Source organism: Dermacentor albipictus, chromosome 1, assembly GCF_038994185.2.
Source record: "Dermacentor albipictus isolate Rhodes 1998 colony chromosome 1, USDA_Dalb.pri_finalv2, whole genome shotgun sequence".
Classification (NCBI taxonomy): Eukaryota; Metazoa; Arthropoda; class Arachnida; order Ixodida; family Ixodidae; genus Dermacentor; species Dermacentor albipictus.
The window spans coordinates 158,854,389-158,877,586 of record NC_091821.1 but is presented as its reverse complement, the minus strand read 5'-3'; the positions used below and the strand labels follow the sequence as shown (position 1 = coordinate 158,877,586).

The following is a 23,198-nucleotide window of genomic DNA, read 5'->3' as shown; positions in this document are numbered from 1 at the left end:
AGTTTAGTCTTCAGCATTGTCAAAACTGTACGTCTGTGTGTTTCCGAATGCATTATTATGTGTGTATCCGAACGCATTAATGAATAGCATTATTCTGCTTAGCTATCTGGTTGTTGGTTTACAAGTTGCTGCTCCACTCAGTAAAACATTGTCTAATGTGTCCTTTTCTTTTTCCCATGCTTGTTACATAATGCACAGGCCCTTTCAATGACGTGGTTACTTCTCACCTAAAGTTGTCCAACCCAACAGACAAGCGAATCTGCTTCAAAGTAAAAACAACGGCACCGAAGCGCTATTGTGTACGGCCCAACAGTGGAATCCTTGAACCCAAGCAAGCCGTCCAAGTGGCTGGTAGGTGCCCTGTATTAATTTTCTGGTTTGCCTTAAAAGCCTTTATTTGTAACAGTATGTCATGTTTAATTTCTGTGTCCACAAAATTCATTTTATTATTTCAGTCTCATTGCAAAGTTGACCCCATATTTTAAAGAGCATGCATTTAGTTGCTCAGATAGGAGCTGATGCATTAGGACAGTATTAAAAAATTTCCAAAGTCAGTCTACAAACTTTAACAAGTCTGCTCTTTTTCATGAATCGCTGTCATCATCAGCCTAAGTCATGTCTACTGCAGGACAAAGGCCTCTTACTGCACTATCCTTATCACTATTTTGCATCGGCCAACCTCAGGGCATACCTGTATATTTCATATCGTTACCCCACCTAATCCTCTGCCATCCTAGTCTGCGCTTCCCATCTCTTGGCACCCATTGCTTCTATTGTAGACCTCTGGTTATCAGCTCTACGCAATCATGACGTACCCAACTTTATTTCTTCCTTTTAATCTCAACTGGAATATCCCTCTAGTAATTTTGGTATGGATCCCTATTGGTTGATACGTGGGGCTTGACATCCCAAAGTAACACTGGGAATTTTGACCAGCTGGAGTTCTTCAATTTCCGCCTAAATTTATATACAGAAGCATTCTTGCATTTTTCCCCACCGAAGTGTGGCTGCCTTGAATCAAATCCGTGATCTTGTCGTTTTACCACCATGAGAATTCTGTATAGTGCATGTATGTTCGTACAGTTTAGGTAACCATAATGAATTCCTTTGCCAGCTGATATAACATTACATAGTTTCTGCGTAATCTTTAAATTGACCCTTAGCCATCGCTGGTTTTGGTTTTGTGTCATCTCCAGCATTGCTGAATGAGGGAATATCTGAAACCTGTATGTGCTTAAATGTTCCCATTTAATCCAGTCCTTTAGTGTGTGTTTTCTTTCTGCCAATCTGACATCTTGCGCACTTGTTGAGCACACAGTGAATAAAAGGTGTGCTTGCTTGATCCCCTTGTTAACCAGGTGTCTTTTTGTGCCTTTACTGGAAGGAATTATGGTACAGTAGCTGTGGAGTCTATATAGACCTTTCTTTACATACTCGCATATGCTCCCTCATTTTGTTCAGTGATGGTGCAAGGTAGAATGAGTAGTTAGTCTCACGTGTTATTTGATTAGGATCATGCATTTATGTGTATATTTAGCCATTGCTTGGTTGTTTATTGGTTGCAATGGCCTTTGCTCAAATGTAATAAGTATATACATGGATGTGATAATTGCAGGCTATAATTTGCCTTTGAAACTATTAGGTTGTCCTAATACTTGTTTGCCACCTGGACTTGCAGTCATGCTCCAGCCATTTGAGTATGACCCAACGGAAAAGAACAAGCACAAGTTTATGGTCCAGACCATGATTGCTCCGGATGGTGATGTTAATCAGGATACTGTGGTGCGTGAAACATTATATTTCATTCTGGTGTGCTTGTCCGTTTAAGATGTTTTCTACCCGCCGTGGTTGCTCAGTGGCTATGGTGTTATGCTGCTGAGCACGAGGTCGCGGGATCGAATCCCGGCCGCGGCGGCCGCATTTCAACGGGGGCGAAATGCGAAAACACCCATGTACTTAGATTTAGGTGCGCGTTAAAGAACCCCAGGTGGTCGAAATTTCCGAGTCCTCCACTACGGCGTGCCTCATAATCGGAAAGTAGTTTTGGCACGTAAAACCCCATAATAATAAAAAAAAAGATACTTTCTCCACACATTTTGTGTGTAACAGTTCGTGTTATTTAAAAAATGCAGAGGTTATTGAATGCTTAGAGCTTTAGTACAGTTGAACCTTGATATAACAAACATGGGATAACAAATGTTTGGATTAATGAAGTAAATATAAAATTTGGTTGGTCATACTTCAATGGAGTATTCTCGTGCATAACAAAATTGAATATGTGGAATCCGACACTGTATTTGTTATTGCGAAACAAATCTTTGTTTGCACATGCCTCAAAATATATACTCAAGTAGCAAAATGGCAAATACTGTCACCAACCGATTTTTCAGACGACTTACTTTTTGGGCTGAAATGATTCCTGTGGCACTGCCACCTACCCCTAGCACTAATGTATGACAGCAATAACAAACATTTTGGACGCTGCACAATGATTTGGGCACAAACCGCGTGTGCAATGCCTCAAACATGGTGGCTATGAACCAAGTTGTCACCATGTCAATTAGCATGAAACTTGTGGGAGATGTGGTGTTCTCCTCCGTACTCTTGGGACAAAGAAACGACAACACAGTAGTGCAAACAATCACAAGGGCATTTATTGCACTTTTCATACATCAATGCCTGCTAGCCGAGTTGCTATCCACAAAACATGCCGATGGGCACGCGACAAATCTAGAAGTCCGACTCACCGCGACCGGAAGCGAGCGAATATGTTCGCTCCATGCTGGATCCCAACGCGTGGTCGTTCGCGTGTATGGTCACGCGAATCGTGGCGCGTTGAAGGCGGCCACGCGAGACGGTCTCGCCGAAGCATCGGTCGGCGCGCGGCACGGCACGTCCGTCCCGCTTGCTTCCCGAACCCCAAGAGAGCAAGCGCCTTCCTTTCGGCGCCCAGGTAACCTCGCCTGTCGGCGGCGTTAGCAGCGCAACACTCGCGCCATCTCTCGCACTGCGCTTCAACCACATCGACCGCGCGGGCGTCACGCAGGCCACGCGGCGAAGCGGGAGTACAGGAGACGCACTGTGCGGGAAAAACATCAGGGGAGGCGCGAGGGTCGCGCATCCCCACAAACTGCAACTATGGTTGCCAACTCCCATTGAAACGACGCCTGATGGCCTAAGTAGTCTGACGGCTGCCGGAGTGGCTAAGTAGTTTGAGGGGCTTTAGAAGAGGCTGGGGACAAGCCATCGTGGGCAGCTGTTTGCACTCGATTGTAGACCTTATTGGTGATTGAGCATGAGATTAGACTCGTGAGCTAGACTTACGGCCGAAGTAGCGGAGTACAGAGCCTGTGTGGCCCACTGAGTGTTCAACAAGTTTGTCGATGATGTGTGCTCTTTGGCCGGTGGCTCGGCTTGGTCGGTCTACAGTCTGCAAGTTAACGTGCCTATCCTGCACAATAATACTGGACGTACGGGTGCTTATTCGCAGCGTTGCAGAGTGCGTGTATGTCATTTATTGTTGTTCTTGTGTCTCGTATCACCATGACATGAGGTCGACGGGTGATCAAAGTCTGCAAGAGGAGGAGCATTTAACCCTTTGAGGGTCAAGTTTTTTTTTTTTTTTTTGCCAAATGCGACCTCCCATGGTCGAATTCTTTATTGCTGATTTATTATTTTTAGGCGGACCTATTCAGAAAAAATATTACTGCAGTTTAGTGTGACCATAAAGTAACAAAAAAAAGTTTAATTAGGTAAACATGCATTGCTTATTCATGAATACAGATAGGCTTCCATAAATACTTATAATAAGAATAAAAAAGTAGATACACTGAAATAGATATATTCTGGTTTGGCACTTGGGCAATAGTCCTCATTGCTGGGATCACCGCTGGACTTGCTTGTAGCAGAGCAACCAGTATGCACAGCCATATTGTAATTGAACCATGTATGTGAGCACATGCTAGAAATCTATGGTTGTGCACTTGTCGGAAAAACCTAAGGAGTCGGAAACTTGCAGTAATCTTTCGTACCGTCGCTAACAAGGGGGCAATGAGTTTTCGCAAGCTGGATCTCGAGAAATCGTTTGTATATACCAGCACCCGCCTGTAATCAAGCAGGCGCTGCAACAGACGAGCGAGCATCTAGCAAAACCAAAGAAACAAATTTTTAGGAGCGCAACAAATGGAAACAGCCCGCAAGATAAAACCAAAAGTAATCGCTGCACGCAGTCGCACATGCGAATGCACGAGCGCCGAGCGGTCACTGAAATGCCAACATAAAAAAGCCTTGGAATGAAAACCAAGAGACTGCAGAGCAAAAATAAAACTCATTGTATCCACACAGGGTGGCAGCACTTGCTGGGCAACAAATAGTTGAAAAAGTTAAGCCAGTTCCATGCAGTAAAAGCTGTCAAAACAGCGAAACTGGTGGTCGTTTTCTCAAGTTTGAACTCGTGTTTAGCACGACTTTTATGAGTCTTTTGTCTCGTCGCCGTTTTGCTAGATTCAAGCTTCGGTTCCGGATTGCACACACTCTTCACTTGCGTGAGGTTGTGATAAAACCACAGTCTCTCGCACACCTTGCAGCTGTGGCCGTGCTCACGATCTAAAAATTCTCTTGAACCGTCCATCGGCACCCTCCATGAGAGGAATCTCTCCGTGTCGTCTCTGCTCGGCCTTTTACTCTCGAAGTTGGGGGTTAGCTTGCCTCTGCTAGTGCTTGACTTGCCTCCACTGACACTTGGCTTATGTTTTCCCTTCTCGATCCTCGGCGATAGCAGCTTCATTCCGCTCCCGCTTCTCGCTCTCGAAGCTCAGGATTTGCTTGACGTGAGTGCTGTCCTTCTCGTGCGAACTGCAGTTCACACCAAGCGGAATCAATCCATGGGGTGAAAGGGCACGTGCCGGCGAAACACCTGCTCCTATAACCCTCTCCTCCCCCTCCCCTGGCGCATGCTCTGATTGGTCCGCTCACATTCCGGCGGGATGGGAGTGGACTCACGCCTACCCTCGTCGTACCCTCTGGCGGTGAGCTCTGGAATTTGCCCCCCCCCCCCCCCCCCTGTGTGACACCGGATGCCAGACTGTGAAGGCTCAACTTAGAACAGCTCCACTGTTAAAATTGGCACGTTTTTCAAATATACAGATAGTGCCGTAAGTATACGGCGCTGACCACTTGGGACTTGTTTGGGGCACCGTACATTTGCGGCATTGACCCTCAGAGTTAAAGGTGTTTTGCTGCCTCAGGCAAAAATTGTATACGCCTCTCCCCACTCGGCACCAAATTTATGTGTATCATATTGACAAATTCAAGCCTCGCTTTCCGAGATATCACTAGTAAATCAAACGGCTCATCAAGCTGCTTGAACAATCAAGCATAGAAACAGAAGTTACAGAAAATAAAAGGATGTAATCCAATTTGTGCTGAAGAGAAATCCTGAATAGGTTTTAAAACCATGGAATAATAGTACACGTGGTTGGCAGTAAGAGTATCGGAAAACATGGGGAAGAAACGAAACTAGGTATAACATGCTATAAATGGAAGAGGTCAAAAATTGCAACGCTATATAGTATCAACATCAAACGATTGTAATAATAAAAAAACCTGTAGACGCGTTGCAATCGCTCCTCAATCTTTACTGCAGCTTTGACTCATGAGAACAAATGAAACAAACCTGATTATTATGGTCATCTGCTGGCTGCCATCAGTATACTACGCTACACGGCCGCTCTTGATGGCGCCCATTGGCGCTGTCAGCGCAGTCTACTCGTGTTTCGGAGGACGAAGGTGTTCGGCATGCCGGGTTCCATGTACTTTGGTTCTGTGTCAACAAAAATGTGGGCCAATCCTGGGGATTGTGCAGGAAGGGTCCAAGTGCAATGGCACATACCCTTGTGGACTCTGGGTGGTGGGCTCCGGGCCCTGTAACGCGCCCTTGAACTACCCTTGTCACACCTGGGACATAAAGAGGTCCGAGGCACAAGGGTAAGAACAGATACTACGATTGGATCTTAGCCCAAAAAGGCAACCTGCATCGGCCATGTCTCCATTCACACTGCATTCTCTTTATCGGTGTTTCAAGCGGGCTGCTGAAGTGTTGCGCGTGTCTACTTTCCTCCTGTTCCTTGGGGCGGTGGTCCCGTTGTCCACACGAATGTATATGGAAAACCAGAAAGACAAGTTACCGTTCTCTGTTCTGAATTTCACTTCTCTCATCGTAATGGGGAGGCCGCGTATAGCTCGGATTCTTGAGGAGCAACACGCCTACGAAGAGCGACGTCCCAAATGCGCTTGGCGTTTTGTGCACAATCATCGGTGCTGTTTACCGCCCTCCAGCGCCGATTGCATTCTCGTCTCTGTTCCTGCCATTCCTCTTTGTAGGCGTGTTGCTCTTGGGAGTCTTGACTATACATGAATATGATGCAATTAATATAATAACAGAGGTGATATGAGAATGTGTGTGTGCATAGCAATAGTCGCGATCACCATCGATTAAGACAATAAATGGGCCCGTACCTTTGTTCAAAATTCTGTTTCAGCTCTGTGTTGTATGCTAAACAGCTTCACTGGTCATCCACCTTCACATAGCAAAATGGCTCGTGATTTTTTCTTTTCCAGGATTTTGTAATCTTTTTCCTCAGAGTGAAGACACCAGTAGCCAGATTTAATTGTTGCAACTAAAGGTTTGCGAGTACCAAATTTTCAATTTCAAAATTACAAGGTTGTGGGATCAAATCCTGGCTGCGGCAGCCCAATTTCGATGGGGACAAAATGCAGAAATGCCCTTGTCCCGTTCATTGGGGGCACATAAAGATCCCCTGGTGGTCAAAATTAATGTGGAGACCCCCACTATGGGGTGCCTCATAATTAAATCGTGGTTTCTGCGCATAAAATTGCAGAATTCAACTCCGTTCAATTAATTCGTAAGTTTTAATAATAAAAACGAAGTGCAAGATAAATCAAATATTTTTTTAATACCACTACTATTTATTTTGTAAAAATTCAATTTCTTTCACCAACCAGAGGTACGAAAAAAAAAGCTGTTTTATTGCACTCCAAATAATGTGCAGAAAAATGATACTTCATGGTCAAAAAAATTCTCAGGTGCCACGCTTTTGATTGAAAGTGTCATAACTGCAGTTATTTAATGTTGTCCTGGAGGTAGACTAGCTACTAAACATGTCAGGGTAGCAGGGATACCCTCTTGCATGTCTCAAATCCTTCACACACCGAAAGAAAGGCTGCTCACTGGACACACTAGTGTCTGGTATCGGTAGGTATCTCTTTGCAAGCCAAGCCAACACTGGGCACCATGCTTACACGACCAATCGCATTGATCTTCTTGGCCCCAAATCTCGCAACCTGTGCTTGTGGTAGTGTAAATTACTGCTGGTTGATGAGCTTATCAAGTCTTTCAACAGCACTGATCTGCAAGAAGCCTTTTCTGAAGCTTTTCTTTTGGTGTACATATCTGGGCTGGTGTTTAAATTTTACTTGCTTATTCTAAAGGCAGGTGGACAAAGCACATCAAGGGTACTTGAGCAGATAGTGTCTGTCGGGTAGCCGTAAGAACCAGCAGGGCCCCATAACAGCTCCTTTTTACTTTTGATACGCTTTGCCGCATAACTTGGCTGTACTGCGGCGAAGCTGACATAAAGAATTGACGACAGCCATATTTGTGGGTATATTGAATCAAATATTCGAAGGTTCAAATATTCGCGCACCGCTAGTTGTAACCAATAATATGGCATGAGAATAGTGAGTGATTATTTTACCATGGAATGCCCATACATGTTCACGGTGCTGCGGCCGCTCATTGTTACATCTGAGTATTGTTAACACCGGTAAAGTTTTGAATTGGTTCAACTGTACTCCTTTCTGTCTAAATGCCTTGGTGTCTTTCACCTCTTTGTTTTCTTCTTGCAGCCGTGTTGCAACAATTATTGGTTATAACATGTTTTCTTGGCACTTGAATATTGTTAGAAGTGGGTTCAACTGTATATGACCAAATCAAGACACCTCTGGAAGCTACCTGCTTTAGGATTTGTGCCACATGTCACAAGCACATTTAACTTTCAACAATATGGGTTTCGTTATACTTTGATAGCGCTAAGCAACTAATGATCAATTCCGGTGGCATATCAGAGCAGCTGATCAATTCCACGAGCAAGTGCCCCTGTCTGGCGTTGAACAATGCCTCCTAATCTGCATTTGAAACGAAATTCCTGCTACCAGAGCTAAGTGTGATAGCGAAAGTGCTCTACTAGATCCTGATTTAGCCTACACTGCATGTGGTCATCCACTTAGCTGCTGGTGCTGGTGACACATACTGTTGAATGCGTGCTTGTAATCAGCGGCATCAACATCTCTGTCTGTGTCCATATCAGAACTTCAGAAATCCAAGTCACGGCTGTCACTATCGAGCAGCATAAGCAATGTTGCATGTCACAACAAGTTGTCCAGGTGTCCACCATTACCATGAAAGCCACAACTACCATAGTGCCACCAAGCACGGCGAGTAGTAAAAATACGAAAAAGCCTGCATGAAGGAAATGCGTCACGTAGCATTTAGTTCACTCCGCCACTTTGACAGCTCCATGGTCATGGCTTGAAATCTGCTTTCAATCTCTCATTGTAATATTCAACTTGCGCCCTCACTCTGTCATTCAAACACACTTGCTCCAAATGAGCAGAAAAGGTTGTGCTGACATTGCCATTGAAAATCACCATAAGTTGTAAATGTGGTACCTCATTGACAGTGGTTGTTTGCTGCTGAAAATAAGGTCACAGATTCTATTCCCAGCTGAGGTGCCCACATTTTGATGATGTATGTTTTGTTTATTGCTGCTGCCACAGTGTCACTTCATACTTTTTTCATTTCTGGTGCCCACAGTATCCTAGATCTTACAATTGCACGTTAGTTTGTTTCACATGTGCTTGTGCGAGTATTTTCTTCGTTTCATCATCTATTTCACCAGGATTAGCTCACCAAGCCTGTCGCTAGACTTACCTGTATAGTTATCATGAAAAATTATTTGTTCCTCACATCTGTGTGCATGTTCTGATGTGTCAGACGTGTACAGTTTTCTTATTATTCATTCTTGATACATGCAAGTTTTCTTGACAGTGAGTAGGATATGCGCTGCAAATAGTGCGGTGATGAGTGTTGAGGCTACTGTCTGGGATAATGCAGCTGCAGCTAAAATGCCAATTACATTCTTTTGTCTGTGTATGTATGTGTGCATGTATGTATGTGTGGTTAATGAGCAAAGAGTATTTTAACTGCTCTAAACAGCTTATATTGCTCATTACATTAATGTTTTCATTTCAGTGGAGAGATGCCAACCCTGAAAGCCTCATGGACTCAAAGTTGAGGTGTGTCTTCGAAATGCCAACTGAGGCTACTCCTCAGGTGAGTTTAAGCTGCACCTGCACACTTTTACCTCCTTTTTGCTCATTTGTATTTCAGTAACGGGGTATTTTGTCTGTAAAGTGTGTTGTATAGGAAACTATTTGAAGCAAGGAGTGTATTCCTACAGTTCATGGCTGTTCTGTACATTTGCAAAAACTGAAGACAGATGTGGACAATAAACTGATACATTTGTGTTGCTTGCCGAACAGTGCGCATTATTCTATATAGAGCTTATGTTTATTTCAATGTGTCATGTGTGTTCTTGTCATGCTTAAAATATCAGTAGTCACGCAAGTTGTGTCGTTGTCGGCATATAATCATGCAGAATGCCATATATATTGAAAGCTAAATTTGGTCCTTGCTTATATTTGTGTGTTGCCTTTGCAATCTCGGATACCTTTGTCTTCATGGAAACAAAGATTCTGTTCTATTGATATACACCTGCTGCTGTGGTGTAGAGGCTATGGCATTCTGCTTTTGAATGTAAAGTTGCAGATTCCATTCCCGGCTGCGGTAGCTGCATTTCAATCGATGAGAGTCACTAGAATGCTTGCGCATTTAGATTTTGATGCACATTAAAAAACTACAGGTTACCAAAATAATACGGAGCCTTCCACAGCGACATCATTCATAACCCACTGTGCAAGTCCGACATCCGGAATTAATTTATTTTTTATTTGCCCTGGCACATTAGACATCTTGAAGGCAATCTTCAATATAATACTTAGAGATGCAGTTTTGTTCATTAAATCTGAACACCGAAAAAGGTACATCTTATTTGCATTATAGTTTTCTTTGAAACTGACTGTCATTCCACTTGTTCTATTGCATCTTTTGTGCATTACTTTCTTTCAGCCATTGGCCCACTTGGCACTGTGAATTTGTGTGTGCTAGCTCATATGCACCCGTTTCAAAATTGTTTTATATCTTAGTCAAAAAGTTTGTGGTAGGAAACTGGAACATGTTTGTGGTTGTGTTATAGACCTACAACTAACTGGCGTCAGTGCGTGTGCATGGCTCTGTGTAGGTGTGTTTGTCTTCCCTCCTCCTGCCTCTAAAGCCTTGTGGGTCAGCCTATACTGGGTCACTGTGTGTGCCCCGCGGCCGAAATTTTTTCCCCCTTTTCCCATAGAATAACCTAGACGTGAGCACGTCCCATGGGGACGAGAAGGGAGCTGCCCCTAAGGGAGAGTGTGCCCCCAAATCCCCCAAGGTGAGTTTCATAGGTGCCCCTTCTCTGCCCTCCCTTGCCTTCTTTGACCATTGCAGTGTGTACACGTGCTCCTCACGCACTTCATTGGAGCCTCAGTCCAGGCTGCACATTTTGTGAGCATGTGGTCTGCGGCTAGTCTTGCTTGCTTCCGTTTGTTTGTGCTCTTCGTGGAAAGCCTGTCGGCGAATAGGTGTGCCTTTTTAATGCCACATTTAAATTCCATTTGATTTCTTTAATGTGTTGGAGTGTACAATTGCTTGTTCTCATCTGTTCTTCTGTTTACTTGCATCACAACTAGAGTTCGGAGCTGTAGGTAGTCTTTGGGAGCAAAACATCCAGACCACATTAGTGAAGCTTTTTGTGTACTATAAGCATTATCAATCTGGCCCTTGATAATTTCTTGTTGTGGAAATAAGCTTTCACATACAGAATTTTTATGCATTTGATCACGGAGCTAATTTCTTTCTGGGCATCAAACTTCATCCTGTCTTAAATATTTCCTGTTCAGCATCGGTCAATATGGTGCCTTTGAGTGCTGCAGTCGGATAGATGTGGCGTGTGTTAAAGTTCATATGTATTAAAATTTTTAGTTAATGTTCCACTTTTGCTGTTAATCTTTTCAAAAGTGAGTGCCATGCTAAGACACTAACGGAAAGTTACTGTGCTACTGTACATGACAAGTATTGGAGAACACCAGACACAGCTACATTTCAGGAGTTTTCAACTAGGACAGTTTTGGTTTGTAGGTCATCTAGAAGGGGGGGGCTCTGGCAACTCGGACAACAAAACATGCAATTTATGCAGCCAAATTGATGGGGCTTTGCACATCACAGCAAAAGTATGTTGAGAGAGACCTAAATTATGTTGCACGAGGACTGCTTTAAGGCCAACATTACTAGTGTCGCTATAGGCTTCAACAATGTGATAAAGAGGCGACGACATAGTGAATGCATTGTTGCGTAGTGACATCCTTGCATAGTGACATCCATGCAGAGAAATCACGGGGCCATTCAGGAGCTTAGTAAGCTATGCAGTGATAGAAGCAAAACTCTTGACAAAGTGTCTCTTGTAAGAACATAGGCCTATGAAGCTACGGAGCTCATTAACATTTACCTGCTTGGTAAAGTCTACCACAGTATAGAGCTTGTTCAGATCAGGAAGGACACTGTTTTCTTACACCATGTAGCCAAGTATGCTTGAATCTTCCGTTCCAAATCTTTTAGTCCAGAACATTTTAAAAGTATCAGTTTGGGTTTGCAATCGGTTCTAGCTGTTCCATCCGAAGTGCAATTTCCAGTTTCGGCTCGGTTCAGCACCCCATCCAAAAGTCAATAAAGCAAATTACAAAATCAAATTGCAGGTAGTAGTTCTGCCACAATATAGAGCTTGTTCAGATCAGTAAGGACACTGTCTTCTTACACCATGTAGCCAAGTATGCTTGAATCTTCTGTTCCAAATCTTTTAGTCCAGAACATATTAAAAGTATCAGTTTGGGTTTGCAATCAGTTCTAGCTGTTCCATTCGGAGTGCAATTTTCAGTTTCAGCTCGGTTCAGCACCCCACCCAAAAGTCAATAAAGCAAATTACAAAAGCAAATTGCAGGTAGTAGTTAGCTGCAATAAAATACGTATATGCATTCATGTACTTGCAAAATAGTCTTGATTCTTTAGTTTTTAGCCATAGAAAGCTCTATGACCAATTATGGCTGTATGCAATATGCTCAATGAGCTTTTCACTTTTCAGCTTCTGTGCAGCGTGTAATGGCATTACGGAGATTTCAACAGTAAACTAGTTGTGTGAATGGACCAGTTGCTAATTGTGGCAGTTGTTTCATTTTGAAGTTTGCATGCCCAAGTGCATGCAACTGTGAATGCTTTGTACGTGTGCTTTTTTTCTCTTCTGCATCTACTTCAATTAAGTTTTTATTTCATCCTGTCTTACCAACTTAGTGTCATAGTTTTGTGGCTCCCACAAAGCGGATTGAAGCTGTTGCTTCAACTGCAACCCACTTATGGTTCTTGGTTAATGGCCAATGCAGCTCTTTTCTGAAGCGACATGGTTTAACAGTAAATAGGTTACTCGTAGCCTTGGTAGGGTTGTCTTATAATGTGTGTAGTTTCTTGCTAGGAGGGGTAGATTTGGAGCTTGATATTGTGGTTCTTATTTTGGAAATAAACTGTATCTATCTTCTTTAGCATGTATAACATAACTTTTTTTGGCAGGGCTTTCTTGTTTTTTTCTTCAGTTGCTGAAAGCACCACTTCTTTTGTTGTGTTCTCTTAAGGATAGCAGCTATGGTTTTGAGGCACATAGTCCTTGGCGGCAGTGTACTTTTGCTGGGCACAAGGTATCAGGCTCGATTGCTGGCTATGGTAGCTGCATTGTAATGGGGACAGAGAGCAAAATCACCTATATATTGAAATTTTGGTCTACATTGTAGGACTCCATGTGGTCAGAATTATCCCAGCGCACTTCACTATGGCATCTCTCATAGCCTAGTTCTATCATGACATTGAAACCTTATCTATTTGATGCGATAAGTACCCATGCTAGAAGTAACGCCATGCAGGGAATGTTTACACTTGAGATCTACCTGCGCTTCTGTAACTTGGGAAGACACGTTGAGAGACAACGGCACCAATCAAGACAGGGTGATCAGCCACGCTAAAACGTGTGGTTTTGAAGGCAGGAAAGAAGCTGGGAGTGAAAAAAGTGTTTGCTGGGCGAGTGGTGCCTTGAGACATGCTATCAAGCTGGGCAGTGTATGACCGGCAAGTCCAGAGCTGGAGGGGTACCACTGGCAGTGCACTGACCTGGCCTGCCCCTGCCAGAACCACAGCTGTGCATTGCGAGCACCAGTCAAAGATCCAACTGTTATTACCAGCCCTATCTCATGTACTGATAGCCACCACACTTGCTTCCCTTGGCTTATGTTTACACTTGCATGGCTCCATCCTGTGCCCCTGATGTCATCTTGCTACTGTGATGTGAGTGGCTGCAGGCAGCATTCTGACGAGCAAAATTTTATACATTTTAGTTTTGATGCATGATGTTTTTTTTTTTATGTGCTGCAAGTATCTGATTTTAACATCTTCTCTGTGTTGCTTGCCTTAAATGTTCCTTCACTAATGTTGCCTACATCCCTGACTCTCCCTTATTCATTGCAATCTGTAATTTCTTGTGCCTCCTGGAATTCTCCCTGCCTGTGACAGATTCTTGCGTGCTGAAGATGGTGGACTGGGACAAAATAATGACAAACAATTTTAGGTCAAGCTGAGTGTAGAACAGGGCTTGAAACCAATAGGAAGATGAGTGTCAACATGCCAATGAAGCATGAGTAGCAGGGCATATAGCACTCTGCTGAGTTCATAAAGGAATTCAGCAAATTATACAGGCTAAGATGGAAAGAAGTGAATAAGGTTGGACTTGGAGCATGTCTGTTAGCATGGGAGAGCAGCATAGTAGGGTAGAGATGTGAGATAGGAAAAAATGTCTGAAGGATGTCATACTGTATAAGGTGTCAGAAGTTACGAGACTGGCTCTGTTTTGGAGAAAGTTATTTATGTGCATTCAAACACTCCTTTGAAATAGTCCCCTTGTACAGCTATACAGCACTACCAGCACTCCTGCAACTTTGCAAATACATTTGTCCTGGAAGTCTGATGTTTGGAACGAGTCGAACACCTTTTGATTCACGCTGGATTTGAGCAACCATGTCGAAATAAACTTTGAGCTGGGTTGTTTAATTTTGGGAAGAGAGCAAAAACTTCTTTATATTCACTGTGCATAGACTAAGATAATGTTGCCAAGAAAAACTGTGCAAGAGACACGCTTGTAATAACTTTTCAAAGAATATGACCTTTAAACTTTAGGTGGTGACCAAGTTCGTACTAAAAAAATCATCAAAAACAATTTTTTTTTCAAAATAAGAACAAGGCCAGACTGGTTCTAACGCTTGAAATGTGATGCAGACGCTGTGTTGGTTGACACAAAAAAGCCAAGATGCAAGTGGGTAAGATATGGAAGACAGCCATCCTATAAGAATTTATGGAGAGGCGGACAGGGACATAAAAAGTTGTATAGATAGCAGAATATGTCCAAAATTCGTAGTTTCTCTGATCTTAAGATCAAGTAGAATTGGATTTACATGTATAAAACTGCTTGATAAGGACCTGCACTACATGCTTATAATTAGTACTTGATTCATCACACAGCAATACAGATGAAAAGTAGATAAATGGGCACTGCTTTGTGTGATCTAGTTAGGATTGAGTAGTTTTACTGGGGATGGCATTTTGAACCTGGAACCTTTGTAGCAAGAAAGTGATAATCTACTGGCTCTCCCAACTTATTGTTGCTATGACTTAAAGGGCCCCTTGCCAGGTCTGGCCATTTTGAGCTGACAACCGCAGTGCATACAATGCATGCTAACGATCATGTCTGCTAAGTACAACGCTACGCACCGCGGAATAAGCTGAGATTTCAAACCAAACGGCATTTGCCATTATCCTCGTGAGTGCCGCTCTCCCAGCCAGAGCAGTAACATATATGCATGAGTGTGTCTACGTACAGTCGCGGACAGATTAAAATGGACCACGGCGAAGGCGGCTGGAGCAGCTGTGGGGCCGGCGCTGCTATCGCGCTTCGCACGCTCGCAACGAGAGTGCCCAATGTGACGTCAAACTTCTCCTTCGTACCCTCGCTCTCGCGTTGGTGCTTGTCATGCTTGATAAATTCATTGACACATCCCACCGTGTGAACTGCAAAGGCAATACCTGGCATATTCCCGATCCTGCAAAACGTGGAAAAAAGTGCAAGAAATAATTACCTTGAAAATAAAAAAATATCTCATTTAAAGAAGCCAGGAAACGGTGCTCAGTTTTTCACAATATAGCTTATGCGGATGGGGTGCATCGGGGGGGTAGTGCTGCATCGTCGACCACTTCCCCGGCCCATGCGAGCCTTCGGGTGTGGCGCCTGCCCCCATGGTAGCAGTAGGTAAAAAGACTCCACCCACTCAGCAAAAAAGCTCGACGACTCTTGGGCCATCGGGCCACAAGACCTTGGAGCAGCAGGTGCCGAAAGAGTGGCGCGGTTCTCTCGACCGCGCCAAGAAAGAAAAACAAAAGATCATGTGTCCAAGCAAGGACACATGAATATAAATTATTTTCTCCTTAACTTACAGAACACACTTGTTAGAATGTTACAATGGCCATGCAGATAATGCACTAGAATACCAGGGCACTAATCTATAATCTGGACATAACTGATTATTTAGATATTAGCCGAAGGTGTTCCGTGTCCAGGAGACACAAATTCCAGACAAGTGAATTTTCTCCAGCAATATGCAATTTTTCGCAAAGGCCGTGACGACACTGGTGCCTCGTCTGCTGGAGTAGCATTTGTCGATGTTTGTCAACATATGGCCCTTCAGACACCTCTCAAGTCCGTGTCTGTGTGAGCACTTCTCTTCAACAAGTTGTTAACCATTTGTTCTATTTACATATCGCCCAAGCATCAGCTCAGCAAAGCAGACTTTGCAGCCTCATTGACCAGCTCCCGGAACCATACATTATCACCGGAAAGTGTAATGCTCATGACACTCTTTGGGGAGACTCCCGTCGCGACACGAGAGTCTGGCTAATAGAAACCTTTCTCGTATCCTCTGCTGCGTGCCTCTTTAATAAAAGAGCCCACATATCACAGTGTTTGACATAATTCATGCTCGTCAATAGATTGAGCAATTGGCTTTACGGCCATCTTTCCTTATTTAGAATGGAGTGCAATAAAAAAGTCCCTTTGGAAGTGACCACTTCCTTGCGACACTAAATCTGATACAGCAACATGAATGCCCTCCAGATGTTCCTCGGTGGAAATTACAATCTGTCGACTGGGATCATTTTAAAGAATCAAGCTATGTATGAAGAGGTTTTATCAGTGAACTCGGCATAGACGACGCAGTAGCATATTTTACCGGTTTTATGAGACTCGGCAGAAAAATGAATCCCAAAGACAAACGGGAACTCCTGCAAAGGACAAGTTCCCTGGTGGAACGAGGACTGTAGGCAGGTGCAAAAGAAACAAAGCATGGTGCATTCTTAGTCAATATCCTAATGTGGAAAACCTTATTGCACTCAAACAGATTAAATAGCAGTGAAGGAAGACGCGAAGGCAAGGTGGTAGGGGTTTCTTTCCACTATTCGTATGTGCAGAAGGTGAAAGTAGGGGACGGGCTGAGAAGACTGCAGTGGCAGCAAATCCATCCGTTGCCCTTGATAAGCAAAGTAGGCGCTGTTCATAGAAAGCCCTCCATTATTTATTTCCTAGCAGTTGTGCAAGTGTTAGTTGGAACAGGCAGCTCTGTGCACTATTCCTTACCTTTCCTGAAATACAAACAAATGGAGGAACGAAAGCCACCCAACCGTAAATGTAGATAACTAACCTTTTAACCGGCCTTTCCATCTTGCTGAGCTGAAAGCTTCATTAAACGCATGTCGGAATTCTGCTCCGGATCTTGACATAGTTATGTACAAAATTATTAAACACCTTCACAAAGACACAAAAATCGCACTACTTGCCCTCCTTGATACTCTCCGAGTAGCTGGGCATCTTCCATCCTCATGGAAAGAAGCTGTTGTCATCCCTGTTAAAACAGGTAAAGATACTGCCTCAGTAACGGGCTATCATTCGATAGTGCTAACAAGTTGCCTCTGCGTGTTTTAAAAAATTATAGTCGCCTTCTACATTACCTTCGAACAAAATGCTTGATCCATACCAATGTAGATTTAGGGAAGGCCAGTCAACAACTGACCAGCTTGCATGTATGGAGGCCAATATTCGCGAGTCTTTGTTCCATAAACAGTTGTTCTTATCCCTTTTTCTTAACATGGAAAAGGCCAGCGACACCACGTGGTGCTATGGAATCCTCCAAAACCTGTCACGAATGGGTATAGGGGTGGGGGAACATGCTGAATGCTGTTCAGTTAACTTTCGAAATGACTCGCCGTGGTTGCTTAGTGGCTATGGTGTTGGGCTGCTGAGCACGAGGTAGCGGGATCGAATCCCGGCGGCCGCATTTCGATGAGGGCGAAATGCGAAAACACCTGTGTGCTTAGATTTAGGTGCACGTTAAAGAACCCCAGGTGGTCAAAATTTCCGGAGTCCTCCACTTTGGCGTGCCTCATAATCAGAAAGTGGTTTTGGCACGTAAAACCCCAAATATTATTATTATATTATTAACTTTCGAAATGTAATTGAGTTACCTTTCGAAATGAGAAGGAAATGCAGTCGGCCCTTCCTTCTCGGAATCTGGCTGTTTGCAGCTGGAAACAAGCATCTTTACAGCGGAGGCTTATGCACTATTGTCAGCTGTAAGACACATCAAGGAAATAAAACTACAGAAGGGAATAATATTTAGATTTATTAAGTGTTGTCAAAGTCCTAATTTCTCTATGAAAGAATAAAAATCCTGTCTTTACTGAACTTTGTTCAATCATCCATGCTTTGTAAGCATCTCATCAAAATATCATATCCCCTTCAGCAGTGCTGGCTACGTTTGTGTACGCAAATTTGAATCGCCCGCCGGTGCAAGTGAAAGCCTCCGTGGGGAATTTGGGTGCCTTCCGCAGTTTCGTAAACGCATCACACGGGAACATCTAGCGCCATCTCTCTTTGGATAGCGAAGCTCAAGCACAATCATTCAAGATGGATGCCTCCGCGTTCTACAGGTCGGCACGTGAGTACCCCCTACAAGTCTCTTAATTTTGCCATAAGTTTTTAATAGCAAATAATTTTTATTGTAAGTTGCTCATTTAGGCTTCTGACCTTTGCTGATATTTACTTTAGCTTAGCTGGAGCGGGTCTCGTGTTAAGAAGACAAATACATAAGCATGCACAATGCGCCTCAATGCCGCAATCCTAATAAAGATACGGAGGTTGCTCATGCAACTTATGCGTGTTGTACTGATTCGTAGCGCGTGTTTTGCGTCTTGTAGGTCTCGAAGATCACTCCTGCTCAAGAAGAGTAGCGATGTCATCAGCTGAGCAATTTTTACTAAATATTGCCGATGGAAATGTGTCGGATGGCAACTTCTCCGGCGATGAGCTGGATGAGACTAGAAATAACAGTAAGTGTCTGTTTCCCGAAAATTCTGCAGCAATACCATTCATTGTCTAATTCTGGTTTGTTTGTTTTTGTAATCCACCCTAACACAGCCTCAAGAGAGCTAATGACCGGCAGCAGGTACTGCTGACAAGGACAGCGAGGACGAAGAGCCCTTGCCACCCCAGCCATCTCAACCTAAACGCAAAAAGAAAGCGGAAGTGAAACGCATTGACAAGAATTTTACACCTAGAAGCACTGATTGCACATTCAGTCACCAAGAAGCGACTGCTCCGCTAGAGCCTCTTAAATACTTCCTGAAGTATTTTGCAGAAATGTTCAGCGAGCTAGCCAAGTTCACTAACATTTATGCTTTGCAACAAAAGGGAGTTGAGCTGCAGACCACAGCTGATGAAATGAAGGTATTCTTCGGTGTAATGATGCGAATGGCAGTCCTGAAGTACCCAAGAATACGATTGTATTGGCAAGAGGATACAAAGGTTCCCACAATTGCTGACATGATGTAATGCAAGCGGTTTTTCAAACTCTGGGCCATGCTCCATGTGACTGACGTTAACAGTCCAAGGGACCCTACATCGACAAATTTTGGAAAGTAAGACCAATAATCAGTGCAATACAAACCCAATGTCTCAAGCTTGTCCCATTGCCAGTTCAAAGCATTGATGATCAAATGATTCCTTTTACGGAAAGGGTTGTTGTGAAGCAATTTGTGAAAGGGAAGCCTAACCCAGAAGGGATTAGTGTTCATTTGCTGTAGTGCTGATGGCTTGACCCACGACCTGGAAATTTACCAGGGGAAAGGCACAGGCGTAAGTGAGAACCATTCTCACCTCGGCCTAGGGGGTTCTGTTGTGATGTGGCTTGTAGAACATGCTCCACATGGGCACAACATGAGGGTTTACATGGTTAACTATTTTTCCTCTGTGCCCCTCTTGTGGGAACTGAGAGGTTGGAATCTTATGAAGTGGCACCATCCGATCGAACCATCTCTTCGGATGCCCCTTGAAAAGCGACAAGAAACTAAAGCAGACAGGGTGCAGTAGCTACAATAGGAAGGTCAGCGAAGGAGATATTGTAATAGTTAGGTGAGGGGGCGGGGGGGGGGGGTGCATGACAACGGTCCGGTGAACATGGTGTCAACAATCATTGGCATCGGAGAGTTGTCAAAGGTGAAAAGGTGGAGCGAGTCACAAAAACAGTATGTTGAAATTGACTGCCCGGAAGTCATTTCACAATACAACAGCTTCATGAGAGGTGTGGACAAATTAGATTTTTTTGTCTTTGTGCCCCCTGGAAGCCAAGACGAAGAAGTGGCTAGTCTGTGTAATCTCGTACTTCGTTACATTTGCAATGGCTGGATAGAGTACATTCGTGATGCAAATGAAGAAGGCATCTCCAAGAAGGACATAGATGTGATGGCCTTCCAAACGGATGTAGCCCGCCGTCTCATCGCAATCAACAAAAGCAAGCGGCCCAAGAAGGGACGGCCGAGCAGTGCTGTGAGGTCAAGTAATTCTCGGAAGGCACATAACTCTACACCAATGCCCAGTGGTTGATGCTTCGCTTCTTCGCTCAACAATGCAAGAACCATGGATGCACGTCGAGGTCCCAAGTTTGCTTCCGCAAGTGTGAAGTCTTTCTTTGCTTGTCTGCTGCAAACGACTGCTTTAACGAATTTCATACCAAAATCTGAAATCCTGTTTTGTAGTGCTTAACTGTTTCAAAAAAAAATGTTTTATTTGCACAAGCAGTTTCTTACCGTAAAGCCTTACTCCTAGACAAAAGCTGGAAGGTTGTGATTGAGGCGTGATGTGCACAATTGTGCATGCAACAAGAGTTTTTGTGTGAACAAAAAACAATTGTAGGAAACTTCTTTCTTTTCTGGGTGTTTAATAAAGTTCCTTTTGAAAATAATTATAATTTTCTTGGCTGTTTTTCTTAATTCGCGCCTGAAGGGGTTATGCTGGGTATGTGGCCGCGGAGGCATTGAGGGTAATATACTTGGTGACCGTTTAGCCACAACATTAATCAGAGAACCAAGTTATTCTTTCGTAGGTGTACCTGTGATAGATTTAGAGCCCTTCCTGTGCAAGAAACTGAGGGTCCATTGGCAACATATGTGGCACACTGAAACACTTAACTGCATGTTATTAAGCCAAACGTAGGAAACTAGCCACCAATAACAAATGTACGACAGGCAGGTTATCTTCTGACGCCATAGGATAGGTCATGCTTATGGCACTCGCTCCTACCTGTTAACAAGTGATGATACTCCTATCTGCGATAAATGTGGCGTGATGCTTGCGGTCCTTGACATCTTCTTAGAGTGTCGATAAATAGAAGCTCAACGAAAAATGTACTTTTCCTCGGCATATAGACAACACATTGCCCTCCACACCCCGCATTGTTTTTCGGCTTTGAACCACTGTTTGACAACAAGATAGCTTTAATGTTTTTACGAGATGTTAGCACATTGCATGTTATCAGGCCAGGGTATATGTAGTACATCATCTCACCAGAGGCTGCTTCTGGGATACCATTTTTGTAAAGAACATGCCTCCCAGCCCTTGCATTCGAGAGCTCACTGTTGATGTACGAGTGCTACTGTTGAGTCATGTTCAGACTGCGGTCCTAACGTTAGCAAAGTGCGCATCTGTTGTAAAGCCTGTATTGCGCGTTACTAGCATTAATAATATATGGGGTTTTACGTGCCAAAACCACTTTCTGATTATGAGGCACGCCGTAGTGGGGGACTCCGGAAATTTCGACCACCTGGGGTTCTTTAACGTGCACCTAAATCTAAGTACACGGGTGTTTTCGCATTTCGCCCCCCATCGAAATGCGGCCGCCGTGGCCGGGATTCGATCTCGCGACCTCGTGCTCAGCAGCCTAACACTATAGCCACTGAGCAACCGCGGCGGGTGCGTTACTAGCATTGAAATTGTTAACAATGCCGGTGGTGCACTTTGTAAGTTGGATACGTTGAGCTTCTTAAGACTGGCCAATCGAAACATGAGCTGGCCAGTTGCGTCTCAGTGGATTTCAACATGGCAAAACTACCAAAAAACTCTAAGGCACCAAAGAAATGCGGGTGCCGTTGCAGCTTGAACAACGCACATAGCATATGCAGTCATGGCTATCGCTCTAACTGGGAATGCCAAAAGTTGTCACAGGAAATTGAAACTGAAACTGCAGCGCTTGTTGGCCATGCCATAACTGTTGTCTGTAGGAAACGTAAAAGTAGCGAACCTTCCAACAAATACGCTTACGTGTATGACGACTGTTGCACTCCTCACGCTTCGTACAATCGTAGTCTGAACAATCGCGCTTTTAGCATTTGTGCTTGTATTTCTTGCGAAATATCTGCACATTACGTATGTAGTCTAAATGTACCTTTACTCGCTTATTTAGTAAATCATCCCTTGGTAACAGAACTTTTATGTTCATAGCATACACCACTAGTCATAGCCATTATTTTAATACCTGTGCATTTTACACACTTTATAGTGACCAACTTTTAGGCCTCTCTACTGCCAAGTTACATGTACCATTCACATCCTGATTCACAAGCCTGACATTTGTCTGCTACTATAAACACTTCATGTATTATCTTTTGCTTTGTGCTCATTGGCCATATCGTGCCCTTGTTCCAATAAAATGCATGCATCATTGTAGCAGTCTTAAATGTAACCTCAAATGGTGGGCCTAGCTTATGCACTAGGAACAAACAGCTGTGCTGTTTCCCCAGTGCATGAGCAGCTTTCGGCACCCATCTTCAATTGCTGTCTAATGTAATGCACTGGCTTTCATATGATGCATAGTTTACTAGATCAGGTATCAGCAATCAGGTCAGGATCAGCAATCAGGTCAGCACGTTGCTTCTGTAGACCACGGAGAAGAGCAAGCAAGGAAAAGGCTACGTGAAGATGACATCGACACAAGAGAATCTGCAGGAGACAACGAAGAGATGGATCAGACAGCCTTCACTGTTGTCTCTTACAAAAAGAAAAGAGCCGCATGTGTTCCTGTTATATTCAAGCCAACTCAGCCTGACAGCAGCTTATGGAGAGTAAACCCAAATCTTCTGGCTTCAGCGGTCGTGACAACAGCCCAAGAAAAGATACTCAGCCATTGTCTCAACAAGGATGGAAGCCTCTTGGTGACAGTGTCTACACTTCCCGCAGCCAATCGTCTCCTCACAGTGACAGATCTATCGGGTATTCCTGTAGAAGCTCGAGTTCCATACTCCTACTCTGCCACATATGGGAGGATACAGGACGTTCCTGTCGAATACTCAGATGACGACCTCAAGGAGTATTTGAGCGAACAAGGAGTCATATCTGCTAAAAGGCAAGTTTTCTATGTCCCTAACGAAGATGGCGTAGTAACGGAAATCCGAAGACGCTCGGTCATCCTGGAATTCTCTAAGGACGCCCCTTTACCAAACCGAG

General features: G+C 43.9%; 1 protein-coding gene and 1 long non-coding RNA gene across 3 annotated transcripts in view; both read left to right on the top strand.

Annotated features, from left to right (window-relative positions):
* The window catches only part of LOC135910873 (vesicle-associated membrane protein-associated protein B-like), a 42,914-nt gene that overhangs the window by 9,642 nt on the left and 10,074 nt on the right, over window positions 1-23,198 (top strand). Inside the window, exons 2-5 of one of the 2 annotated variants that reach the window (XM_065442943.1) lie at window positions 199-351; window positions 1,679-1,782; window positions 9,332-9,412; window positions 10,545-10,625. In XM_065442943.1, coding sequence (XP_065299015.1) covers window positions 199-351; window positions 1,679-1,782; window positions 9,332-9,412; window positions 10,545-10,625 — 419 coding nt within the window. The remainder of the gene's footprint in view (window positions 1-198; window positions 352-1,678; window positions 1,783-9,331; window positions 9,413-10,544; window positions 10,626-23,198) is intronic. The other variant, XM_065442947.1, reaches the window with a different exon arrangement.
* On the top strand, window positions 17,925-21,204 carry LOC135910901 (uncharacterized). The gene is made up of 3 exons (XR_010567156.1): window positions 17,925-18,360; window positions 18,620-18,751; window positions 18,840-21,204. It is a non-coding gene; the product is annotated as an uncharacterized lncRNA (long non-coding RNA).